This window comes from Argentina silus, assembly GCF_951799395.1.
Source record: "Argentina silus genome assembly, chromosome: 13".
NCBI classification, from domain to species: domain Eukaryota; kingdom Metazoa; phylum Chordata; class Actinopteri; order Argentiniformes; family Argentinidae; genus Argentina; species Argentina silus.
The window spans coordinates 19,695,263-19,718,602 of NC_139667.1; the positions used below are offsets into that span (position 1 = coordinate 19,695,263).

Below are 23,340 nucleotides of genomic sequence, written 5' to 3' on the forward strand. Positions count from 1 at the left end.
GAGGAGGTGGCTCCGTCAACCCCCCGGCACCATCCTTCCCCCGTCCCGAGTGGTTGGCGTTGTCACCTGGGCCATCGACTCATGGCCCAGTTCGGGCTGCCCAGCGAACTTACCCCAGCCCAGGAGGCAGACCCCCCGGACGTATCTTCGTTCCACCGTCAGCCCGATCCCGAGTCCTGGAGTGGGGGCATGGTAGTAAGTTTGCGTGTCACCCAGGGGTAAGCCGGACACTGGCATTTATCCGGAGGCAGTTTTGGTGGCCCGCCATGGAGACGGACACCCGGGAGTACGTGGCCGCATGCACCATCTGTGCCCGGAGTAAGGCATCTCATCAACCCCCGGCCGGACTACTACAACCCCTTCCTATCCCCAGTCTCACATAACCCTGGATGTTGGTCACGTTGGTCTCACATAGCCCTGGACTTCGTAACCGGTCTTCCTGTCTCCCAGGGTAACACCACCGTCATCAAGTCCACCCACTTCATCGCCCTTCCCAAACTCCCCTCCTCTGCAGAGACCGCCGACCTCCTGGTGCTCCACGTTGTCCGTCTCCATGGCATTCCCCAGGACATCGTGTCTGACCGTGGTCCCCAATTCACTTCCCGGGTGTGGCAGGCCTTCTGCAAGGGCATTGGGGCCACGGTTAGCCTCTCCTCCGGGTACCACCCCCAGACCAATGGCCAGGTGGAGCGAGCCAACCAGTGCCTGGAGACGGCTCTCTGTTGTGTCTCCTCCCGTCATCCTTCCACCTGGAGCCGACATCTGCCCTGGGTGGAGCACGCACACAATACAATGACCAGCAACACCACCGGGATGTCACCCTTTGAGTGTTCCCTGGGTTATCAACCCCCCATGTTCCCCAGCCAGGAGGTAGAGGTTGCGGTCCCGTCCACCAGGGCCCACCTCCGTCGGTGTCGGCGGGTCTGGAGGACCGCTCCCAACCTCCATGTCCATTCACCCTGTCTTCCACGTGTCCCAGCTCAAGCCTGCAGTCTCCAGCCCCCTGTCTCCCCCTGTCGAAGCCCCCCCTCCACCCAGAGTGTTGGACGATGGCGACCCCATGTGGACCGTGAGGGAGGTCCTGGCTGTCCGCCGTAGGGGTCGCGGGTTCCAGTACCTCGTCGACTGGGAGGGCTACGGACCCGAGGACCGGAGCTGGGTTCCGGCCTCCTGCTGTCCGACTTCTACCGGACGCTCCAGGACGGTCGCCCGGTGTCTCCGTAGGGAGGGGGTACTGTTACAGTTCCCCCTCCTAACCAACCCTCTGGCACCACCTCGAGGCCGCGGCGGTCATCACTGAAGCATCTTCCCAGTTGACAGCGCACCTGGACCCGATCACCAATCCACGCACCTGCAACCCATCCCCAATCAACACCCTATAAAAGCCCTGCCCGACCTTCACTCCAGTGCCAGATCGTACTGTGACTTACGAACCCTCGTCTTCCTCGGATTCCCCCTCGTCTACCTTCCACGGACCTATCCCATTCCTGTCTGACTACCCGCCTGCCTACCCGACCCCTGCTCGTCTGACTACCCGCCTGCCTGCCCGACCCCTGCTCGTCTGACTACCTGCCTGCCTGCCGAACCCTGGACCGACCCTGGACTACTCTCATTTGGATTATCTCTCTCTCCCCTACCCTTTTCTCTTTGATTATTAAATACGCCTTCGGGCTTCTGTGTAACAGTTTGTTTGGGTAGAATAGATCAATGAAAATTTCGTGCTCAACTAAGAGGTCACATTGACAATAGAAAAACCCTATTGTATACCACTTGTCATGTTCATTATCTTCATGATCTAACAGTTACATCTCAGAAGATGAAACTTTGGAACGGTTGGAGATGCACTCCTTTCGCAACCTCCCCAAGGCCACCCACATGTGAGTAGAACACATATCGCACTCACTATTTCTCCTTCCAGCTCACAGTATGAAGCTCTCCTTGAGACTGTAATACAAAACGTTTCATAAAAAGTCTTATGTGTACTATATATATATATATATATATATATATATATATATATAGAACGCATTATGTTTGAAGTTAAGTGACATTGATTGTTAATGATTGAGAAAATTTATTGGAATAATGTATGACTTGTCTTATCACTGTTCTGACAACACAATTATGTTGAAGAGACGTTTTATTTATATTGTACACATAATATAGTACACATAAGATACCATATAATTCATCAACATATACCTATAAATACCTATATACTTTTGTTGTTTTAATATTGCTTACAGATAAACCTAGTATGTTGTCTCACAGTGTGTCTTTGTGTGTGTACACCACAGAACTTGATACAGTATGTGTGTGCATGTGTGCTTCATGCATGAGTGCGTTCGTGCATGTGTGTACAAAACAGGCATTTACCTATGTTGGTGTTTATCACACAGAGAAATAAGCAGTATCAGGACTCTGTCATACATTGACGCAGAGGCATTCAAGGACCTGCCCAATTTGAAGTACCTGTAAGTCCACATTTATTTTGATTTCATGGCAGCTTTTGTGCTAACCCCTAGATAATCAGCAAGCTGCCAATTTTTACATTTACATTTATGGCATTTAGCAGACGCCTTTATCCAAAGGCAAATTTATTTAAATAAGTGAATCATCTATCCATCAGTCATCATAAGATAAAGTAATCAATGCTCGGAAACAGGGGCCATAGGCAGTCACAATGCTAGAAAAAGGAATTTAAAAAAAATTATTAACAGGAGAGAAACTTGTATAGGGGGGTAGTGGGGGTGAAGAGGTCTTTAGAAGGGACCGCTAAGATGTAGCCTGAAGAGATGGGTCTTCAGTCGGAAAATTGGTAGTAATGGTAGACTGCAGTCATGACAGCAGTGGGAAGCTCGTTCCACCAGCGGGGCGCCAGGACATTGAAAAGCCGTGACCGAGTAGTGTGGCTGCTGCATCCACGTAGAGGCGGCTGTGCCAGGCGGGATGGATTGGAGATAGGGGATAGGATGGAGGGGGCAGGTCGTTGCCCGCTTGGATGTGACCAGTTTTAGAACATCATCAGGGGAGAGGGGGGAAAAATCTAAACCAGAGACTGGGTGTAGCACAGTGGGTTTGGGAGGAGAGGTAGCAACGTTGGTGAGAGGTAGATGGAAAGAGCTGCGAATGTCATCAACCTTCTTTTCAAAGTAGGTGACAAAGTCATGGGCTTGATGAGTTGAATCAGTTGTGTTTTCACAAGGCTAGAGAAGAAATGTGCAATCCTGTGTGTCCTCTGGACCAGTTTTGATTTAACATATAAACATTTTGCTAAAATAGAAAAGTGCCCTTGAAATCATCAGATGTGAAATTTCCTCTCTCCAGAGGTTCTTTTTATTGTATTTTATTTTTCTTAATTAAGCACTTTTACTAATAAAAACAAATACACAATAAACAGAGATAAAGGGACATTATGTGTAGAGTTAGTACATCTCACAAAAGATACTGTATATCTGTGACAGGTATTAACGTAGATATGAAAAAAAACAATACAAGCTGTGACGGATTACATTGTCATAGTTATGATGCAGTCATTTTACCAGTGTATTTGTTGTACACTGATGGCAACACCAGGATGCATTGCTATTTAAAGATACCAAGATTAATTAGTAGTTAAGCAACATGATTGTGCTTCAATACTAGATAGGTGTGTGGACACAGTAGATCGCTTGACATCATGTGACATCTTGGCTTCACTGCAGGGGGATTTTCAACACCGGCCTCCTCTCCTTCCCTGCTCTCAGTAACATCCGATCCAGTGAGGAAGATTTCATTTTGTAAGTAATTACATAAATCCCGGATTACCACCTTCAAACCTTGACAGCGAAGGCCTTTTACTGTGTCGGAGTATTTGTTTAACCAAACTGAGATCTCACAGCATTTAGTTCTTTCTGTCCCTTTGATTCCATGCTGTATGCTCTCAAGCCTACATATTAAATGTTGAGCTGCTTTTTCCTAGAATTACATGTTTATGATAATATGTTTCTCCGATTTCTCCTTTCAACAGGGAAATTGTGGATAACCTCTTGATAAAAGTAATACCCGCCAACTCTTTCAGTGGAATCTCAGAGGCTGATCTGACCCTGTAAGTGAAGATTCGATTTCAGTTTTACTTGAATATTGCACCATTTCAGCGGCGGTTGGGTTATTTTCTCTGCTAACTCTCCAACCCTGGCCAACTGGGGCCAGTTTTTCTGAACATTTAATACAGATCAAAATTAACCTCTCAGATCCAAATGATCCTATTGACTTATTTCTATCCCAACCAAATTTGTTCCCCCTTCATTTTAAATCAAATGTCATCAGATCATATGCTGTATGATCTTATCCCAAGCATTGACCTCATAACGGAACCTATATATGCTATTTGAGGTCCAAGAATATACAGTATCAGCCCCATAGGAAAGAATAGGCTTCATACATTTTTGACGGATAAGAAAACTGGACCCAGGTGTATGAGCCTACAGTCGTTATCAAGAATATGGGTTGTTAGGGTATCTATCCTCTCTTTGCAGCGCAACCCAACCTCCCTGCCAGATGGCTTTGAAATACAGATGGATTGGTAAGATGAGATGGTGCTTTTTGAAATTGAAGAAGTCATTTGTGTTTCGCAGGATGCTGAACAGCAACGGGCTGACTGAGATCCAGCCATATGCCTTCAATGGAAGCAGACTGGAGGAAGTGTATGAAGTCTTGATTTATTGATCAGAAGTGAGAATATCTAATAACAATGTCAATAGGATGATACCTTGCTTTGAAACTTCTAAAGCAATATCCCTACAAACATTTTGATTGCTGTGATCGATTCCTTACCTCGGAATCCATCCATGATATCTCACAAACAAGTGGCTTTACATAGATCTTGAACACCTCTTATGCTAAAATTTGAAATAATCTAATAGTTATGCTTACAGTAGGTGATGCTTACCTCGATGCACCTCCAACACTGTACCATTCTTCAGTTCCCAGAATTCCCTGTGTCTTTATTTGCAGAATTTACTGCATACCGGAAGCCATTTCAGATTACAAGTCTTACCCCCCAACTAACATGTACAACGAAGCAATTTAATAAGGGTTAATATACTCTTGTTGCAGATACAGATTCACTAAAATCACAACCTGTAATGCCATGCTCTATCACTTTCTTAACTGTCTTTTATTCTATCCCTTCTCTCCCTTTTTGTTATTTTCTATCATTACATTTTCTTAGGTACCTACACAGGAATGTGAATTTGATGAGGGTGGACAAGAGGGCTTTTTTTGGTGTGATCAGTGGTCCAACTCTTTTGTGAGTGATTGTTTTGCTCTGTTGCAATGTGCCTCATTGTAAGCTACTGTAGGGAGGGCAATGAAAATAGTGTCGTAATTATTCCGGACACTTTCAAAATGTGCAATGTGAAAATATGTCTGAATTACATTATGACACATTGCTGATACAATAAAAGCATTTTCAATATACACTCACCGGCCAGTTTATTAGGTACACTTTGCTAGTACTGGGTTGGACCCCCTTTTGTAGCCCATCTGCTTCAAGGTTCGACGTGTTGTGCATTCAGAGATGGTCTTCTACATACCTTGGTTGTAACGAGTGTTTTTTTGAGTTACTGTTGCCTTTCTATCATCTCGAACCAGTCTGGCCATTCTCCTCTGACCTCTGGCATCAACAAAGCATTTTCTCCCAGAGAATTGCCGCTCACTGGATATTTTCTCTTTTTCGGACCATTCTCTGTAAACCCTAGAGATGGTTGTGCGTGAAAATCCCAGTAGATCAGCAGTTTCTGAAATACTCAGACCAGCCCGTCTGGCACCAACAGCCATGCCACGTTCAAAGTCACTTAAATCACCTTTCTTCCCCATTCTGATGCTCGGTTTGAACTTCAGCGGGTCGTCTTGACCATGTCTACATGCCTAAATGCATTGAGTTGCTGCCATGTGATAGGCTGATGAGATATTTGCGTTACCGAGCAGTTGAACAGGTGTACAAACTAATAAAGTGGCCAGTGAGTGTATTTTCAAATGTAAATGCTAAGCATTTATTTGGTATTATTATGAATTATTAGTTAATTGCAAGTGTATTGAAGTTTGTATGTTTATTTTATTGGATTGGATTGTATTGAAATTGAATTGAAAAACACACCAAAGGGCCAATGTGTTCAGAACATGATCATCTTGTGTGGCATTTCCAGTAGTCTGATATGGGCCAAGAATAGCTCTGTCCTTGTCTCATAATGAACAGGCTCTCCTTTTTCCATTTTGCAAGAGATGTTTCAGATTCCAGAGTGAGCTCCTTACCAACAATGGGACTGGAGGCCGTTGAGAATCTCCGGGCTAAAAACACTTGGGCCCTCAAGAAACTACCCCTCCTCAGGTCCTTTCAGTATCTGCAGAGTGCTGAGCTAACCTATCCCAGCCACTGCTGCGGCCTTAAAAAGCTGAAAAGGCTAAGAGGGTGAGTAGGAGAACAATTGGTCCCCAAAAAGGTTTCCCACGCACATGTTTACTTCTAGTTTCTCCCTCTCATTTCCCTCAAGTTTCTGTGTGGCCTTGAGTGGCCAATTTAGATCATTAAGTTGCTCTAATTTTCTGTATGTAGCACGGAAGTCCAGAGAGGACACATGAATGCAAAAGAATGTACAGTATCTTGTTATGTCGAGATCACAACTTCTTTATCTCATCATCACTACATAACAACAGTTGTTTTGTCGGGATCACAAGATAAATTTGAGAAATATCGTTTAGAAGCGATCTCTTGACAGTAGTGTGGCCGGTGCGCGACGCTGCAACGCCGGCACTTATTTTATGGACAGAGCTTGTATACATACAATATACATAAACAGTATTTTTGTGAAAAAATTCTCATTGATATGAAATGACAGACTATAATGCGTAGTCCAAATACAATGAATGATGCGTCTCTGTCGTCTCAGACATAGACATATCCCCTCTCAGAACTCCTTCCCCATTGCTTGATTCGGGGAAACCGAGATCAGCAGCCTGTGCCAAAATGCTCAGCCTACTGTGCACTCCCACAATAAAAAATAAATGTTCAGCGACTTCATTGACAGTGGTGGGAAACACATTCTATGTGAGCTGATACCAATGATCTATATATTGATCTATGATATATGATTAATATTGATACATGGCACTAAAGGGAGGCAAGATAACAGGGGGTTTCCCAGTATATATATTTTTTTTGCTGAAAACTTGCATTATATATATATATATACTACAGAAGACCAAACATTGCCACTGGGTGTACAGGGCATGGTCTTATAGTAACAATATTAAATGTATCTCTGAACCATCTATAACAGACATAAGGCAATTTCTGCCTGTGTTAATCCCTGTTCAAAATAAAAACGGATGAGCTGATCCACCGTTGGCACTGCCATTGTACTGTCTAGCTATTATCATCATTTATTATATTGTGATCACAAGAAAATTATATTGAGAAAATGCTCTTGTGATCTCAACAAGACTTAAGAACTTTTGTTATGCCATGATCATGAGATAAATAAGTTGTATTATTTATACTTTACATAATGAGAGATCTTTTTTTATTATTCATGCAGTATGTCTTGACTTATTGTACTAATGGGGTCTAGAGCCAGCGTCCAGTAAATACATGTAGATGATAAATGTGACATGCCTTAATTGGATCATTTTACTGAGTCAGAGTAAAACATGAGGCAGGTTTGAAAAGGATCTTTCATCTGTGATTGGCCCTATGAGGGTCCCTATGACACACAGTAGAATATGCCCCTCCACTTAAATAGAGTGCAACCTCGCTCTTACTACTTGTGTACTGTGTTTTTCATGAGGTTTCATTAGGTCTAATTCATGGCAGGGGTATAAGGGAATTGACCTAACCCTAACCCTAACCCTAACCCTATACAATATTGCTAATATCAGACTAATGATGACTATATATGTATATCATTGTGCTCTAGACACGTGGAGATTGTCATTTGCAATCTGACTAGCTCTGGCAGGCAGCAGAGATCAAAGAGGCCCTCATTAACTCCCTCTCCGGGATATGAGGGACAGGAACCTTACCCCCAAGACTACCATCCCCAGCCCACCAACAACACCCACGACTTCCAGGATTACTACAGACACTACAGCTGTCCACCGGACGACTGCCCTGGCGAGGGACTGTATGTGGAGTTCCCCTCGGAGCCCCCGGATAAAGGCTTTGACTATACCCTGTGCGATGATGATGGAGAGGACCAGGGGATTCCTTGCACGCCCATGCCTGACGCCTTCAACCCCTGCGAGGACGTGATGAGTCTGGGCTTCCTTCGGGTGTCCGTGTGGCTGGTTAGCCTGTTAGCCATTCTGGCAAATCTTCTGGTGCTGCTCATCTTGCTGACCAGCCACTACAAGCTGACAATCACCCGCTTCCTCATCTGCAACCTGGCCCTTGCTGACCTCTGCATGGGGGTGTACTTACTGCTCATTGCCTCCGTTGACCTGTACACACGCGCCCAGTACCACCACTATGCCATTGCCTGGCAGACAGGTCCCGGATGCCTCCTGGCGGGGGTCCTCACCGTCTTTGCCAGTGAGCTATCCGTCTACACACTGACCGCCATCACCCTCCAGCGCTGGCATGCCATCACGTTCGCCATGAGGCCTGAGCGCAAACTTCAACGACGCCATGCGGTGGGTCTGATGTTAGCTGGTTGGCTGCTCTGCCTGATGCTAGCATTGTTACCACTCGCTGGCATTAGCAGCTACCAGAGAGTGAGCATCTGCCTGCCCATGGATACGGAGACAGCCGCCGCTCGACTCTACGTGGTCTCTATGCTCATGCTCAACATCCTGGCATTCGTGGTTGTGTGCGCGTGCTATGTGCACATCTACTGCATGGTGCACAACCCCCAGCACCCGTCCAGCAGAGGGGATGCCAGCATGGCCAAACGCATGGCTGTGCTCATCTTCACCAACTTCCTGTGCTTGGCACCCATTTCCTTCTATGGCCTGTCTGCTACGCTGCATCGACCGTTCATCACTGTGTCTGACTCAAAGGTACAGCTCACTTTTCTCTTTAAAGTACATCTATATGTAGATGAATGATTATGTTCATTAACCTTATGATTGATCATTGAAACAAAACCCAGCAAAACATAATATTTTGTACCAGCAGAGGCACACATGAGGTTAAGGAGAGAATGCATGGGGTCCAACAGCTTTCCTTAAAAATGTGTGGCTGAAATTACTCATTCTCATGTGCTGCAAATACAAACATTTTACAATATTCCTTTTAGTCAGGAATTGGTAAAAGGGCTGTGCTATGAGGCTCACTTTGTCTCATGCTAGCAGTTTTTCTAATCAAAAGACTGTTAGTATGACATTGTGAATTTGATATTTCAATACAAATAGATAATTGTCAAGACAATGTTAGCCTTCGAGCACCATTTCCCCCATGCAGTCTTTCCGTACTCTCCGTACATGATGTCACATGCGCCCTCTGCTGCCACTGCCAGAGGAACTGCAAGTTTTATCAACTTGAATGGGAACGATATTGCAGGAAGTGGCACTGATGCCCGTATTTACTGGAAAACTGTGGTAGCAATGCTTCCTGGTGTTTATCTCAAATAATACAAAGTGGTACCAAAATGGTATATACTGTAGTGGTTCTTGCGTTAACTAAAATAAATTGTGGTGTAATTAATGTGCAATTATTCGGTAATTACTATTTGAGTAAATACCTGGTCAATAGCAGACTGCAGGATAAATCAATACTAAGTGTTTATCTTTAATTCTGTTATCTGCTCATCCCTGCAGGTTCTGCTGGTGCTGTTCTACCCTTTGAACTCGTGCGCTAACCCATTTCTCTATGGTATTCTTACACGGGCGTTCCACAGGGATGTCCTGATGATGCTGAGCCGGGTGGGCCTGTGTCAGCGCCAGGCCCAGCTCTACCGTAGCCAAGATGTCTTTGTCAGCCCTAGTAAGAGGAGGCTGGGTGTCTCCCAGACCAGACATGAAAACCTGGAGCTCCTCGACCTCAGCAACCCCAAGCTTCAAGCAACCCAACCAGGGGAACCCAAACCCCCTCCAACCACCACGAAGAATGGCAATCAGTGTAGCGCTCAGTGAGGGTGTAATCTTTTTCTCCTCTGGTTAATTCTCCTCCAGTTTGTTCTCATCTAGTTAACTCCTGTAGATTAAACTGTACATGGAATTTGAAAAGGAAATGCATTTTTTCTAACAAACCTTATTGGAGTTCTTTTTTAATTTTGTTCTTGAGGGGATACTTTCAAAGTGTGCGGAGGAAGAACAAATTAAGGAAAGGTTATAGAATTCTAAATATACACTATAAAAATTAACAACTCAAACAAGAATTCTAAGAGGTGTGTAGCCAACAAATGTGTGTTTGTGTCTGTTATGTGTGTTGGGGTGTTATTGTGCAGTGCCAAAGTACTGCATGACTTGCCTCTACTGACAAATGAAAACAAAAGAATTGCAGACTGCTAAATTCACTAAAGCATTCTAGCACTGCATGTGAAGTATTTAGTAGTACTGTTCCTGTGGTAACTATGTTATTTTGTCCTTGACAAATAATTTTTCCCCTTTTCCCATGTATTTAAAAAAAAAAAAAAAAAAAAAAAGGAAATCAAATTTCACGCCTATGTAATTTCTGGTTAAATGTTGTGGTTTGCTTGTTTTTCGAACATATGCATATCTACTGTATAGAAACACCACCATAAAGTTGACTGCATCAACTCGCTAGCTGAAAAGTGTCTTTGAAGCATTTCTTCATCAATGAGTCAAGTCAAAGAGAAAAGCAATCTCTTCTTTGCAGTTGGATTAATGTCAGGGCAAGCAAAAGCTCACCATCCTCGTCTGAAATTGAAACCACACAAACATAGGCTCTCCCTGCTGATAAACACACTAATCTCTGCTCACAAATAGATGTCTACAAAGGTCTACTTATATGTGAGCTACATTTTCTAAAGCAAGAAACAGAAGCACTGTTGACTTAATAGGAACGAATGTCTATTCTGATTCTTAATCACCCTTTCTTTGGTTCTACTTATTATACTCAAATTATTATAAACTTACAAACTTATTATATTCAAACACTGTCCACTGTCATATTAGGAAAATAATGTAACATACTCGGTTTTGACTAATCTCCCAATGCAGGTGGAATAAATTGTTACCAAGACAATGTTTTGAACTTACGAATTAAGCTACTTCAATTTAGCTGGCAAGAATCTAACAGTTGCAACTGGGCCATCAGTTATCATATATCACGGCAAGCAAAAGTTCACCGTGATTGTATAAAAACTGAAACCACACCAACAAAGCCTCTCTCTGCTGGCTGACACACACACACACACACACACACACACACACACACACACACACACACACACCTGCTCTGTCTCTCATTTGAAATTGAAGTCTATAGAGTGTTGTTATGTGAGCCACATTTTATATATCAAGAAACAAAAGCGCTATTCAAGACAAAATATATATTTATTTCTTTATTCCCCAGTCTGAAGTATCAACATTTTCATCAAATATACTTCTTTAGCAGTTGAGTATTCCAGTTTAAACCATTAAGAGGTACAGATCTCATTTTGTGAGGGAGATAACTTTCTTTCTAGCAACAAACAGAAGCCAAATACAAAACCATGTTACAAAAACAGACTGAACCCACCTAGAATGCATCTCTTAAGTTACTGTACAAAAGCAACAATGTGCAATCAACATACAGTAATTTTGTCAAGATTTGATCTAGTTTATCAAGATGCTCCTAAAACCCTACCTAACCGTGTACTTCTACCAGCACGCTTGCTTTCCTGCCAAATCTCACCATCAAGGCTATTTGACGTAGGCCCAAATTCAATCCATAGCAGTTCATGTCCTCAATAAAATAATGGCCACAGTGTGAAACTGAAACAGCTAGAACTACATTTCAAATTGAATACGCCTTCTTGCTGCACAGTAACAATCTTTTGTTATTTCTTTTTTTTCCAATAGAGGAACAAGCTGTTCTCTATAATTACATGGATCCTTTTTAAGGATCAATTGTAACAATGTCCAAAATAAATCTATTTGCAGAACTTGCAATCAAAACCAAAATGCCCTGTGCTTAATCATACTTGATTACAGTAGTATGAGACATATTGCAGAGAAGCCTTTTTTTACACACAAAATTGGAATTTAGCAAGCTGCTGTACTGTAGTCTACAACAATACATTGGAGCAGCTAGAAAAAAGTTAGCATCCAACTAGGCCTTTACGTAATGTCCAGTGCAGCACATACATTTGTTCATACAATATCTCATTCACATTGAATTGATGTTAGTAGTACAGATGCACATTGTTCATGTAAAGCACATGTAGTTAGTTACATTGCATACAGAGGCCGAAGCACGATTCCCACCCAAAAGACAAAACATACATAATTGCAACATTTTCAAATGCACAGTACATCACTGAGGGCAACTTTAAATGAAACAAACCAAGCTAATGTTATCATTAGCAAATGACAACTTAATTGGTCTTATTTGCTATTTGCACACAATGTTAAGACTACGATTTAGACTTCAGACTTCAGAAGAGCCTTCAGAATATAGAGCGTTAAGGCCTCATTTGAAGAACGGAAATTGAAATTAGCAAGAGACTTGTAGAGAACACATTGACTAGGCATAACTAGGCAAGACTAAGCACATTCAACCATTAGGTAGAGGGTCAAAGTCGACTGCACAACAATGACCCGGCTTAGTATGGCATGTAAAAAAATACATTTTGCTCTGTCATATTTCACTATGCACTTATGTCAGTTGAAGAAATAAGTAAAAGACTTTAATGAAATATATGGGACACAATAACGTATATTTGAATGCATATTAAATGGATACTTGTCAAGCTAGCCACTGTGCATGATCCCCACCCTATAGACGAGACAGGATTAAGAGCACTTTCATCTAAAACCCCTGAATTGAGATGATTGGTGTTAGAATGACTGAAGCATCTGGCTTTAGTCTCTCTCACATTGCAATGTGGAGATCCCACTAGACGAAACATACAGTAGGTCAGTTACTGCATCACAATGACATTCCCACTGCTAAGACTGACTGTGTCTCTGGGTGGATCTCTACCTCAGATTACTGCTGTTCTGCCCACCCCCTAACGTCCTCTCCATGTTATGTGTCAACTGTGCGAGAAACCAGGTGAAGTCGATCCTGTAAAAATAAGTTAATCATAATACAAAACAAACACTTTCCCATCAATAAGACCTGTCTCTCTGAATGAAAAAGCCAAACCCCCAAAACAACCCTCAGTCTACTGTAGGTTTCCCAGATTACCTCCAGGCATCTGTAAACTCCGGTCCTGTTCCTCAAAGTGCAAAAAGTGACTTTCCCCCTCCTCCTCCTCCTCCTCCAAATGTGAGTGATCCTCACAATTGTGTATCCATTGGTTTATCTTTTCATCTATCCATCTGTCCGTCCATCCATCCGTCCGTTCGTCCGTCCGTGCTCACTGCTGCACACATTCTCCAGGCTGGTCCATGGTTGATCTGCTGTCTGAGACACTGTCTCTCTTCTGCTCTATGGGTACCTGGAGAGACAGGAGAGACAGTAAGGAGATGAACAGCAGGTTAGGCCAAAGTTAGGAGTTGAAAGAGACAGTTCTTAGCTAAGATCAACTTAGCTATGGAGGCTGATCCAGATAGAAGATGCCTACATTTACACCTCAAACAATATCAACAATAGTTGAGAAATTAAGAGAACAAATGCTGTGGAATAAAGATGATTTTAAGACAGAAATGCTATGAGTGACAGACAGTATTTAGTTAAACAAGAGGTGGAAGTCTTTGGCCACAAGGTGGTGATCATAGCCCCTCTACTGGGATACAGTAGACATCGGTTATACAAGGTCTTTGACTTATTGTGTTTTGGTTTTTGGCATGCAAAGAAAGGTTCTTAATAAATGTAAGTTGGATGAAAAACATTAGTTAATTTTAAACAACAACCAATGTGTCAACCTTAAATGGTACATTACACCTGGCTGAAGCTGATCTCTTGATCTTGATACATATTCATCAGAGTCAGACTGACCTCAGAGTGGGATAACGTTGACCCGGCCTACAGTGTAGCTCTAAGGTCAGTTTAGCATTTCTCCCTCTCATAGTTCAAGTTTGGATGTGGTGGGGTTAAGCTGATCCAAGATCAGTGACTACAGTCATCTTCCACCCAGAGCTTTGTATAGCTTTGATAGCTTTGTATCTTCAATTTAGTGGACCATACATTCCTCATGTCTCTTCTCAATGAAAAAATAAATGCTTTTAACTTTATTTGGATTAACGGCAACATGCTCTCATACGCTGATGATGTTTGCTGAAACTAGATGATTCATGATTTTCTGTCAAATTAATACATTCATTGCAAAGTGTTGTCTATGTACTCATAGATGTTGATTAGGGGATGAGTTCCAGGGGAAACTTTGCAGATTTAATAGAAGGGCTTTCATACTGTAATGGATATGGCTTCGTTAATTGCTGTTTGTGATGATCTGCAGTAGCACTGTGTTAATGAAAGGGACTCCTTAATGGTATGTTTGGACTGCACACAGAGAAAACAGCTCCTGCAGCTGAGCCAGAGGATTACTGAGGACATCCAGTGTGTGTATTTGCGTGTGTGTGCGTTTTATCACAAATGGCCAGAGCATCCCCTCTCATGGAGCCACATGTAAGGTTGTTCTAAAAACATAATAAAAGACCGACACACCTGGTAGGAGTAGTGTGATTTGTAGTTGATCCACTTTTTGACATCAGTCTTGTCCCCTACAGAGAGAGAGCGGACCGTGGTTTTAGAGGCGGATGCTGCAGGCATGTCAAACTCCACCTCCAGGTGGCGCTGCAGTAAGTCGGGCACCTCCCTGTCCGAACCAAGTTCCAAACGACAGAAGAAGGTGTGAGGGTGACCTATCGCTGGAAGAAGAAGACAAGATTTAATACTGTATCCCCAATGTCACATTGTTAGGAAAGATTATACTGATTATATGTATGTGGAGGCTTGGACATGTGACCCTCATGAGTCACTGATTCAAGGACGGACACGTGAGCACACACACACATGCACGCGCACGCACACGCACACACACACACACACACACACACACACACACACACACACACACACACACACACACACACACACACACACACACACACACACACCTGAAAACTGAGCAAAGAGAGGATCGAACAGGAAATGCCATGGGAGAACTCAAAGGTAGTAGGAGAGATCTCAGTCTCCTTTCCTAAATCTGCCCTGACATAAGAGAACTGAGCAGATGAATGATCAATCCACCATCTTGCTATTACTTTTAGCCAGTGTTTTAAAATATGTAAGATAAGAGAGATGAGACCAGGAGTGGAAGACATTATAGTTCTATTCAGGTCTATTCAGAAGCACCCCTCCTATTCCTCATGGTCCCTTATGGAGACTGAAGAGTTTAGTGTGACTCTACCCTTCAGAAGTTAAAAAAGGACAAGGCACTGTTACCACACTCTCTTTTACAATCATGATTCTGTTATTATTCTATGAAGAGTAGAGCGATTCATTCCATCATTGTACTGGGACCCAGACAGGCACTCTAACATACAAGGCCATGAAGGAAGGCACTGTCAATGGGGAGACAGAAAAACAAACAGCTCAAGTGGAAAGCACAATGTCTGTCTCCGGAATCTCTGATACATTTCGGTATGTATCAGCACAGAGAGGGAAAGAAAGAGAGAGAGATTGACTGACTATAGTGACTTAATGACTGCACAAACAGAAAGACGGGGAACAAAAAGAGTTGTAGCCCCTTCTACGTAGATACTTGTGTAGATCCGAAAGGACTGGATAGATATAAGCAAGATGGCTAAGCGGGCCAGGTTGAGCGACTGCCATCTTGCTTATACTGTACCAAGCCTCTCAGATCTACAGGTGTGTCTGGGGAGCTATGGGTGGTTTTGTGGACAGGGTCAGAGATAGAGAAATAAGGAGTAAGAGCAAATAAAAGAAAGGGGAGAAAGACAGAAAATGGCAGGCATGGCCCACTTGTGAACAGAAGAGAGGACAGAAAGAGAGAGTGAGAGGGGGGGGGGGGAGGGAGAAGCGCACAATAGAGATGACAGCCCTGTGGGTTTGTGAGGTAACGAATGGTGACAGCTAGGGCTTTGTCTAGCCAGTCATCACACAGAACAGGCAGCCATGCTGATGGACTATTGAAAGGCCGGCTGGGATGGGTATTCTAACAGAGTCATACAAACAGGGGCCAGGAGCATGTGCATGTGTAAGCACACACACACACACACACACACACACACACACACACACACACACACACACACACACACACACACACACACACACACACACACACACACACACACACACACACACACACACACACACACACACACACACACACACACACACACACACACACACACACACACACACACACACACACACCCTTTGGTGAGGACTATTGGCAGATCCTGCACAGGGATGTGACAGCAGACACAGATCAATGTCCTGTCCATCCCAGCCTTGTGAAATAGAGACCACAAATTAGCTCTCCATGATCACCGCATTGTTGCTTTGTGACATTTTTGTTTTGTTTGTCTACACAGGGTACGTGGGTACCTCCCAGCTGCAGACCAAATGTGTAACTTGTGAGCCAATACATCACGCAACCCTTGGATGGCACCGTTGATGGATTCTTTTTTTAGCAACCTGCTGTTAAGTTGAAGAGCACTGTATGTATGATCTACATTTCTTTATGTTATAGCCTCAAGAAATATATCAGTAAATAAAGCAAGTCTGAGGTAGATCATTTGATCATTGCTAGCATGCAATGGTAATTTCACCCATGGCATTTCCTTGTATATGTTAGCCTACAACTAGCTATGTTAGCTATCTGTCAAGCTTTGCAAATGGATGCTTATTAGTGGGCTTGATATATCGGCAAATATGATAGAAATATGTTCGGCAGTGGTTTAAGCAGGGGTTATCTGAGTGGACAAAATATAAAACAGCCGAGAAGAGTGCAGACGCGTTGAAACTAGCTCCCCATTTGAAATCCTAATAGCCTTCCTGATATGTAGCCTATACTAATTGATTAGTACTACACCAACTTGGAACAATTAATTTTAAGGAAATTGCCTGAATAAGTATGAAGCAGCGAACAAAGAGGATAAAACCAAACCCTCACCACCTGCTAATGCTAATGGCAGCGACACGGCCCCACCACTTCTGGACCTCTCCACTCCCCCGCTGAAATGGATAGGAGATTCAATCAACACTCCTCCTTACCAGAGTTTTTGTCAGGCAGCCGGCTGATCCTCCACACCACGGCCTTGAAGGCCTGCTCATACTTTGCTGTCCCAAGCGTGACCCTCATGACCGGCTCTGACCCGGAAGTGCTTGCTGTGCCAAAGCTGGCACCCTTGTTAAACCGTGCCTTCAGCGACCTCTCACCCATGACCCCATCCCGCCGGAAGTTCTTGGCCCAGATCTCTGGAATGGGATACCGAACCTGGGGGTTGGGCACAACAAACAACATTATAATTTTTTTTAAGTTGTGTGTTCAATATGACAGATTATTAGTTTTACTACATGGTAAAGTCATGTTTCCTATAATTTGTCAAGATACTATCGTCGCTGAGTTATTGTGACCAAACATTCAAGCCAGGTCCATACCACCACATTCTCGCAGGGGATGAGGTTCAGTGCATCCCGATTGGAAGAGAAGCCCTGCGACATCAGCAGCCAGGACTGGAGCGTGACCTCGGCGCCGCAGATGGAGGCGACGGTGCGGAGTGTGAAGGGGAGGGTCTTCTCGGCGAAGGTGGTGCGGAAGCGGAGCAGTTCGAAGCGGCGGCAGGGCGAAGGGGCGAAAACGATGGAGCGAGATGAGAGGAACTCTAGCTCGTCTGCGTGCTCAGCATGCAGCTCACAGTCCCGCAGGCGTATCCAACGTGTGGTGGTGTTTGGGATGATGTCATGCCTGGAGACCACCTCTTTACCTTTGATCTGAAAGTTACAGAGTGAGAGGGTTTAAAAACTGTTTACAACACACAGTTTTAAGCTACTAACATTTGAAGTAAGAATTTACTAAGTAAAAACACCGGTCTCCTACCTGGATATCATTGAGTCCAAGTCGGCAGCCCGGAGATCCAGAAGTGAATGCTAGCACGTGAATGCGTGTGATCACTAGCTGCTTCAGAATCCTCCCATCTCCCTCGCCAACCGTTCCGTAGAAGTTATCCCTCACCTCCACCTGCACTTCCTCCTCCGAAAGCCCGCCCCCTATGGGTGTGGTTGGCCCAGGTGACCCCGTCCCCAGTGTCGCTGCTGGCAACCGCCTCAACAGCTCAACCAGCGCATGATGGAAGCTCAAGTAATCATTGTAACAGGTGGTGCCCAGTTTCACCAGCTGCTCTCGGATTGGCTGGTGCGTGACGGGTGACTTGGGCTGGATGCGTCTCCTCTCACGGTATTGGACGAGGTCCACACTGATGGTGTGGACTCGGCCAGTCTCCTCATAGCTCTGGAGCCGGTGCTCGGAGGCTTCGTGCCGTGGTTCCAAACGGAGGGTCCGGAAAGGCTTGTCTAGCCCCCGCTCGTAGAAGAGCTGGAGGATCCCCTCGTCCGACAGTCGTACGTAGATGGGCCCCCAGTGGCGGGACGACATGATGTTCTTCTTCTCAGGGATGCGGAGGAGCATGGGCCAGCCTACCTGGGTGATCATGTGATCTGGCTGGTAGGGGCTCTCCTCCTCCCCCTCCGCTCCTTCCATTCCCCCCTCTTCCTCCCCTTCCTCAAAGGGGTCGTCCGGGAGTGTAGGGCTGCCCGGGTCATCAGGGTCCGATATCTGCAGGTTCCTGAGCTGATCTAAATCCAGTCGGTCTGTGGGAGGACTGTCATGGCTGACCGCCCCTCCTCCTCCCCTTCCACCTGAGGGCTGATACTCAGACAAGAGTAAGATGGGCTCCTGTTTGTCATGGGAGGTGTGGGATTGGAAGAAAGGCGAACTGAAGGAGAAAGTGCAAGGAGGACTCCCCAGGTGGGTACCGTTACTATGCGTCGTAATCTTCACTTCCTGTTTACTATCTGCTTCCTGCTTAATGTCAAAGTAGGAGCTAAAAGGGTTAATGGGAGAGGGTTGGATGTTGTTGAACTCTTCGTCAAGGAAAGGGTTCTTCTTGGTATAGGGGGCACTGTTGTGGGCCAGTGGGTCAAATCCAGATCCATTTCTTGACCCATCAGGGGTAAGGTCCAGGAGATGGCGCTCACCTCCGCGGTTTTGGTTCTGATTCTGGTTCCACACAGGGGAGCCAATCAGGTTACGGTTGGCATCTTGGAGAGGGGTGTGGCTGACATTGTCTAGTTTGATGTGGGATGGTCGCGCAGGGCGTTCGAGGCAGGAAGCCTCCTCGTCATCGTCAAAGGTTACCCAGGTGGCAAAGCGGTTGGTGGAGGTTGTTTCTGATTGGCCATTTGTCTGTTTGGCGCTAGAGGTCCAGCTGATAGAGTCCATGTCTATGCCCTCATCGTCTGGGAAGACTGAAGAGTCTGCAGAAATAGAAACAAATATGAATCAGAAGTGAGTTTCACAGTAAAGAACTGTTTCTAAACTCTGTGTAAGTCTTATGTATGTCTTGAGTTTCTTTTTGATCCGATGCATAACCTGTGTTGACTGTACTGTTACTCAAAGTATTTGCATGCCCTGGGTTATTGTTGCAAGAAATAACACTGTAGCTCATCAGCGCATTTGGCAGGCCAACACACACTACTGTATCTGCACATACACTACCTGTGTTAGCACCAGTGTTCATTTCATCAACAAAATTAATGACGAAAATATTTCTCAAACAGCTATTTTCCCGTAGCAAAATACTAAATAGACCAAGACATTATTTTTTTCATTTTGGTTGGTATCTCTGTGACTAAAATCGGACTAGAGTTTTTGGAGAAATGTAAGCGTTATTTGCTTGGTCCAATAAAAACCATGCATGACATTAGCAGCATTGTAAGACTTGTTATTGGTGGGAAATGAATGCCATGCCAGGCCATTTGCAAGTCAAGAGAAGAACATTTTTGCACCCACAAACTGACAGGGTAAAATATCTCAAGACAGTCAGTGAATCCTGCGTTTGAGAGGGGCGGTAGTTTTCGTAATTTTGACAATAACTAGACTAAATCATTATTCAAAAAATGTCAGGCTATTTAAGAGTAGACTAAATCTAACACTGATCGGCACACACCCAAGAAGTCATCTATTAACTTATTGTATAACCAGGGTAGGGAATGGCTAATCAAACACTAACAATATTGAGTAGTGTAACATCCTGTTCATGAACAGAGAGGGACTGCGTGTGTGTGTGTGTGTGTGTGTGTGTGTGTGTGTGTGTGTGTGTGTGTGTGTGTGTGTGTGTTTATGTGTGCGTGTCCAAGCATGCATGCATAATTGCATGCTATCACAATAACATTGCTGACTCAGAGGGTTGTGTCTGTCTGTGCCAGCAACCACGGACAGAGTTTGTCACAGAGACAAACTTCCCGTTAGTGTTCCCTGTACTGAAACTACACTCATACTTAACTCAGCACACCATAAACTGAGGAGATTCATAAATAATAAATGTACACCTATTGTACAACGTTCAAGAATTTGAGGCAAACATAGTCAAAAACTTATTGGAACTCAGTTTCAGGATATTTCAAACTCCACATTGTTGTGTCTGGTAGTTGGTTTCGTCCTCAGGGTAGTCATTCTATCTGTTTGTATTTTCAAGGCCCCATTTCAGTGAATTGAGTGCCTTCTCTCTCCATTCCTTTCTTCTAAATATAGCACTCTTTTGCCTGACGGCCAAAAGCACACTTCTTCACCTGTTGCTAGGCGCCGAAGTTCTGTACCTCAAACCGGTGTCTTTTGCCAGGGTAACAAAGCGCATGGGGAGTGAATGGAATCGCTGCCTCTGAGCACAGACAATACAGGCTAGTCTGGCAAGGCTAAGGCCTGTACGAGTGTGGGAAACTAATTGAGCAGTGGGACACACACTTGCGCGCACACAGACACACACAAAGACAAAGAAATGGCAATAGAGAGACACACACACAGAAACACAAATGCTGTGCTGAAACACAGACACACACGCGCAGAGAAGTCCTTTCTACAGAAGTCCACATTCAAAAAAAATATTTAAAAAAACAACATACAAACTATCACATAATCAAGAAACAGGCTCCAAAGACATGTTGATAATTGAGAAACATACCTGACTTAGACTGACACGCTCGTTCAGATTTCCATCAGCCAAGCTCACCAAACAAGGCTCTATTCAAACCAACCCCAAAGGCTGACTAATCCGGTGGACTCTCAACTTTGACTGCCTTTGTAGTCTATTCACACTACATTACCCAGGATTCACTATTGGGCACATAGGAACCCTGTCTTGCCGTACTCACTGTCCTCACATGTCCTCTCTTCAGTTTCAGTTGTGTCACAGACAAAGCAAATGTATGAAATGGGAGCCACAATGGCTGTTATCAGTGAGTGGGAAGACGCAGGAGGGAGGAGACAGATAACCTTTGAGTACCGACAGCTCAGCAGAAATATGTGTTAACTACCGTACATGTGGCTACTGCTGTATCGGTCGAGAGCACCGTTCTCAACAAGTCCTCTCATGTTGACAGAGACACAAGTTGGGATACCACAGAAAGTGACTGGGAGAAGTGGAAACTTACAGCACCTGCGATGCTGCCAAATGGTTGAGTTTACTAACAATAATAGAAAATAACAATAAGAGAAATAACTCAGATTGCAATGAGCTTTAGTTCCATTCTCTTTGTTTTGACTCCACAGTTATATACAGACAGATACACGCACACACCACAAAGAACTGACTCATATGTACAAACATCTCCAGTCGTTTCAGTTTCACCCCATTCAACCACCACAGTGCAGAAAGACACACACACAGACACACAATAGGGGAATAGGGTGGGGGTGGGGGGCTGTATTCACCAATATTGGTCTTTCAAGACTCCCATGAAAAGGCAAGCTGGTGTTGCTAAGCACCAGCTTATCTGGGATTTTTCACCAAGACGACAATGAAGTACAATAAAGCAGCAGTGGAGGGAAAACTCCAACCCTCACCCTAAAAACATAATCAAGTTTGAACAGAGCTACACTTGAACCTCTCTCTTTCCCACTTTTTTACCCTCTCCTGATCTATTCTCTCTCTCTGAATAGGAGATACTGACAGAATGTTTCACTTTAACAAGGACTGCAACATGCTGCAACAAATGTGCCAGCAGGACAATGGCAAGACACTAACATATTAATTTGAACAATTTACCCCCTATAAGTCAAGGACAATTACACAGGCTATTACACACAAGTCTTTCCTCCCTGCCTGGTCACTCACACACACACACTTCACACTCCAGCCTAAACAAAGACAGCACACAACTTCACTCACACACACACACACATACACACACACACTTCACATTCTCCCCCAACCTTACCCAACCACAAATTGAGGCACCCCCTTTGAAAGACAAAAAAGACAAAAACACAGAAAAAAAAACCTTAAAAAGAACTCACCGGTAGAAGCAGGGTGAAGAAGTGTGTGTGTGTGTGTGTGTGTGTGTGTGTGTGTGTGTGTATGCGTGTGTGTGTGTGTGTGTGTGTGTTTGCTGTCAGTGTGTGTGTGTGCACTGAGTGAAGCCTGACTAGGGCAAAGTTGCCTCCTGCTCCAAAGTGCTGTGAGAAGGTCACATGACTCCTAGGCCACCCCTGCATACTTGAACACAGGCGTGTAGGAGCCTGCAGCCTTGCTACTTCTTCCTTCTTTCTCTCTTCCTGCCTATATCTCACTTACTTTACCCATCTCTACCCCTCTCTTTGAGTCTCTCAATGTATTCACTATTTCTATCTCTTCTTATATCACTATCTACAGTACTTGCCTCTCTTCTTCTTTCTCTCTCTCTCCACCTATCCCTTCTTTCTCTCTCTCTCTCCACCTATCCCTTCTTTCTCTCACACATCCATCTGTTGATCAATCTGCCAACCCGTTAATCTACCTATCTAATCTACACCTCCGCTAACCAGCCTGTATGTGTGTGTGTGTGTGTGTGTGTGTGTGTGTGTGTGTGTGTGTGTGTGTGTGTGTGTGCGCGATAGTAAATACACCTGCTGTTTTAGGAATCTGTGCTTCTGTTGATCTGTAATCTGTTAACCTTCCTCTACCCCTCTCCTAGGCATCAGGCTGACTCAGCTGTCAGTCTGTCTGCTGTTTATTGTTTTCAGT

The 23,340-nt window shown here is 44.3% G+C and overlaps 2 protein-coding genes across 4 annotated transcripts in view; one reads left to right on the top strand and one right to left on the bottom strand.

Moving 5' to 3' along the window:
- Nucleotides 1-266: 266 nt before the first annotated feature.
- Nucleotides 267-10,110, top strand: LOC310814636 (thyrotropin receptor-like; the record flags this gene model as incomplete). The annotated part of the gene is made up of 12 exons (XM_083684130.1): nucleotides 267-318; nucleotides 416-510; nucleotides 980-1,212; nucleotides 1,803-1,877; nucleotides 2,400-2,474; nucleotides 3,705-3,779; nucleotides 4,010-4,087; nucleotides 4,617-4,685; nucleotides 5,213-5,290; nucleotides 6,263-6,451; nucleotides 7,956-9,036; nucleotides 9,796-10,110. 12 exons carry the CDS (start codon nucleotides 267-269, stop codon nucleotides 10,108-10,110), a joined length of 2,415 nt encoding a protein of 804 aa, XP_083540256.1.
- Nucleotides 10,111-11,477: 1,367 nt separating this feature from the next.
- ston2 (stonin 2) overlaps nucleotides 11,478-23,340 on the bottom strand; it is a 25,773-nt gene continuing 13,910 nt past the window's right edge. The window contains exons 1-6 of one of the 3 annotated variants that reach the window (XM_083684089.1): nucleotides 22,635-22,733; nucleotides 18,162-19,597; nucleotides 17,723-18,055; nucleotides 17,336-17,558; nucleotides 14,756-14,958; nucleotides 11,478-13,586 (exon numbers count right to left, since the gene is read on the bottom strand). In XM_083684089.1, the coding sequence (XP_083540215.1) occupies nucleotides 13,506-13,586; nucleotides 14,756-14,958; nucleotides 17,336-17,558; nucleotides 17,723-18,055; nucleotides 18,162-19,562 (2,241 nt within the window). In that variant the 5' untranslated portion in view covers nucleotides 19,563-19,597; nucleotides 22,635-22,733 and the 3' untranslated portion in view covers nucleotides 11,478-13,505. Of the gene's footprint in view, nucleotides 13,587-14,755; nucleotides 14,959-17,335; nucleotides 17,559-17,722; nucleotides 18,056-18,161; nucleotides 19,598-21,300; nucleotides 21,515-22,634; nucleotides 22,734-23,340 lie in introns of those variants that run through there. The other 2 variants (XM_083684090.1, XM_083684088.1) reach the window with 2 other exon arrangements.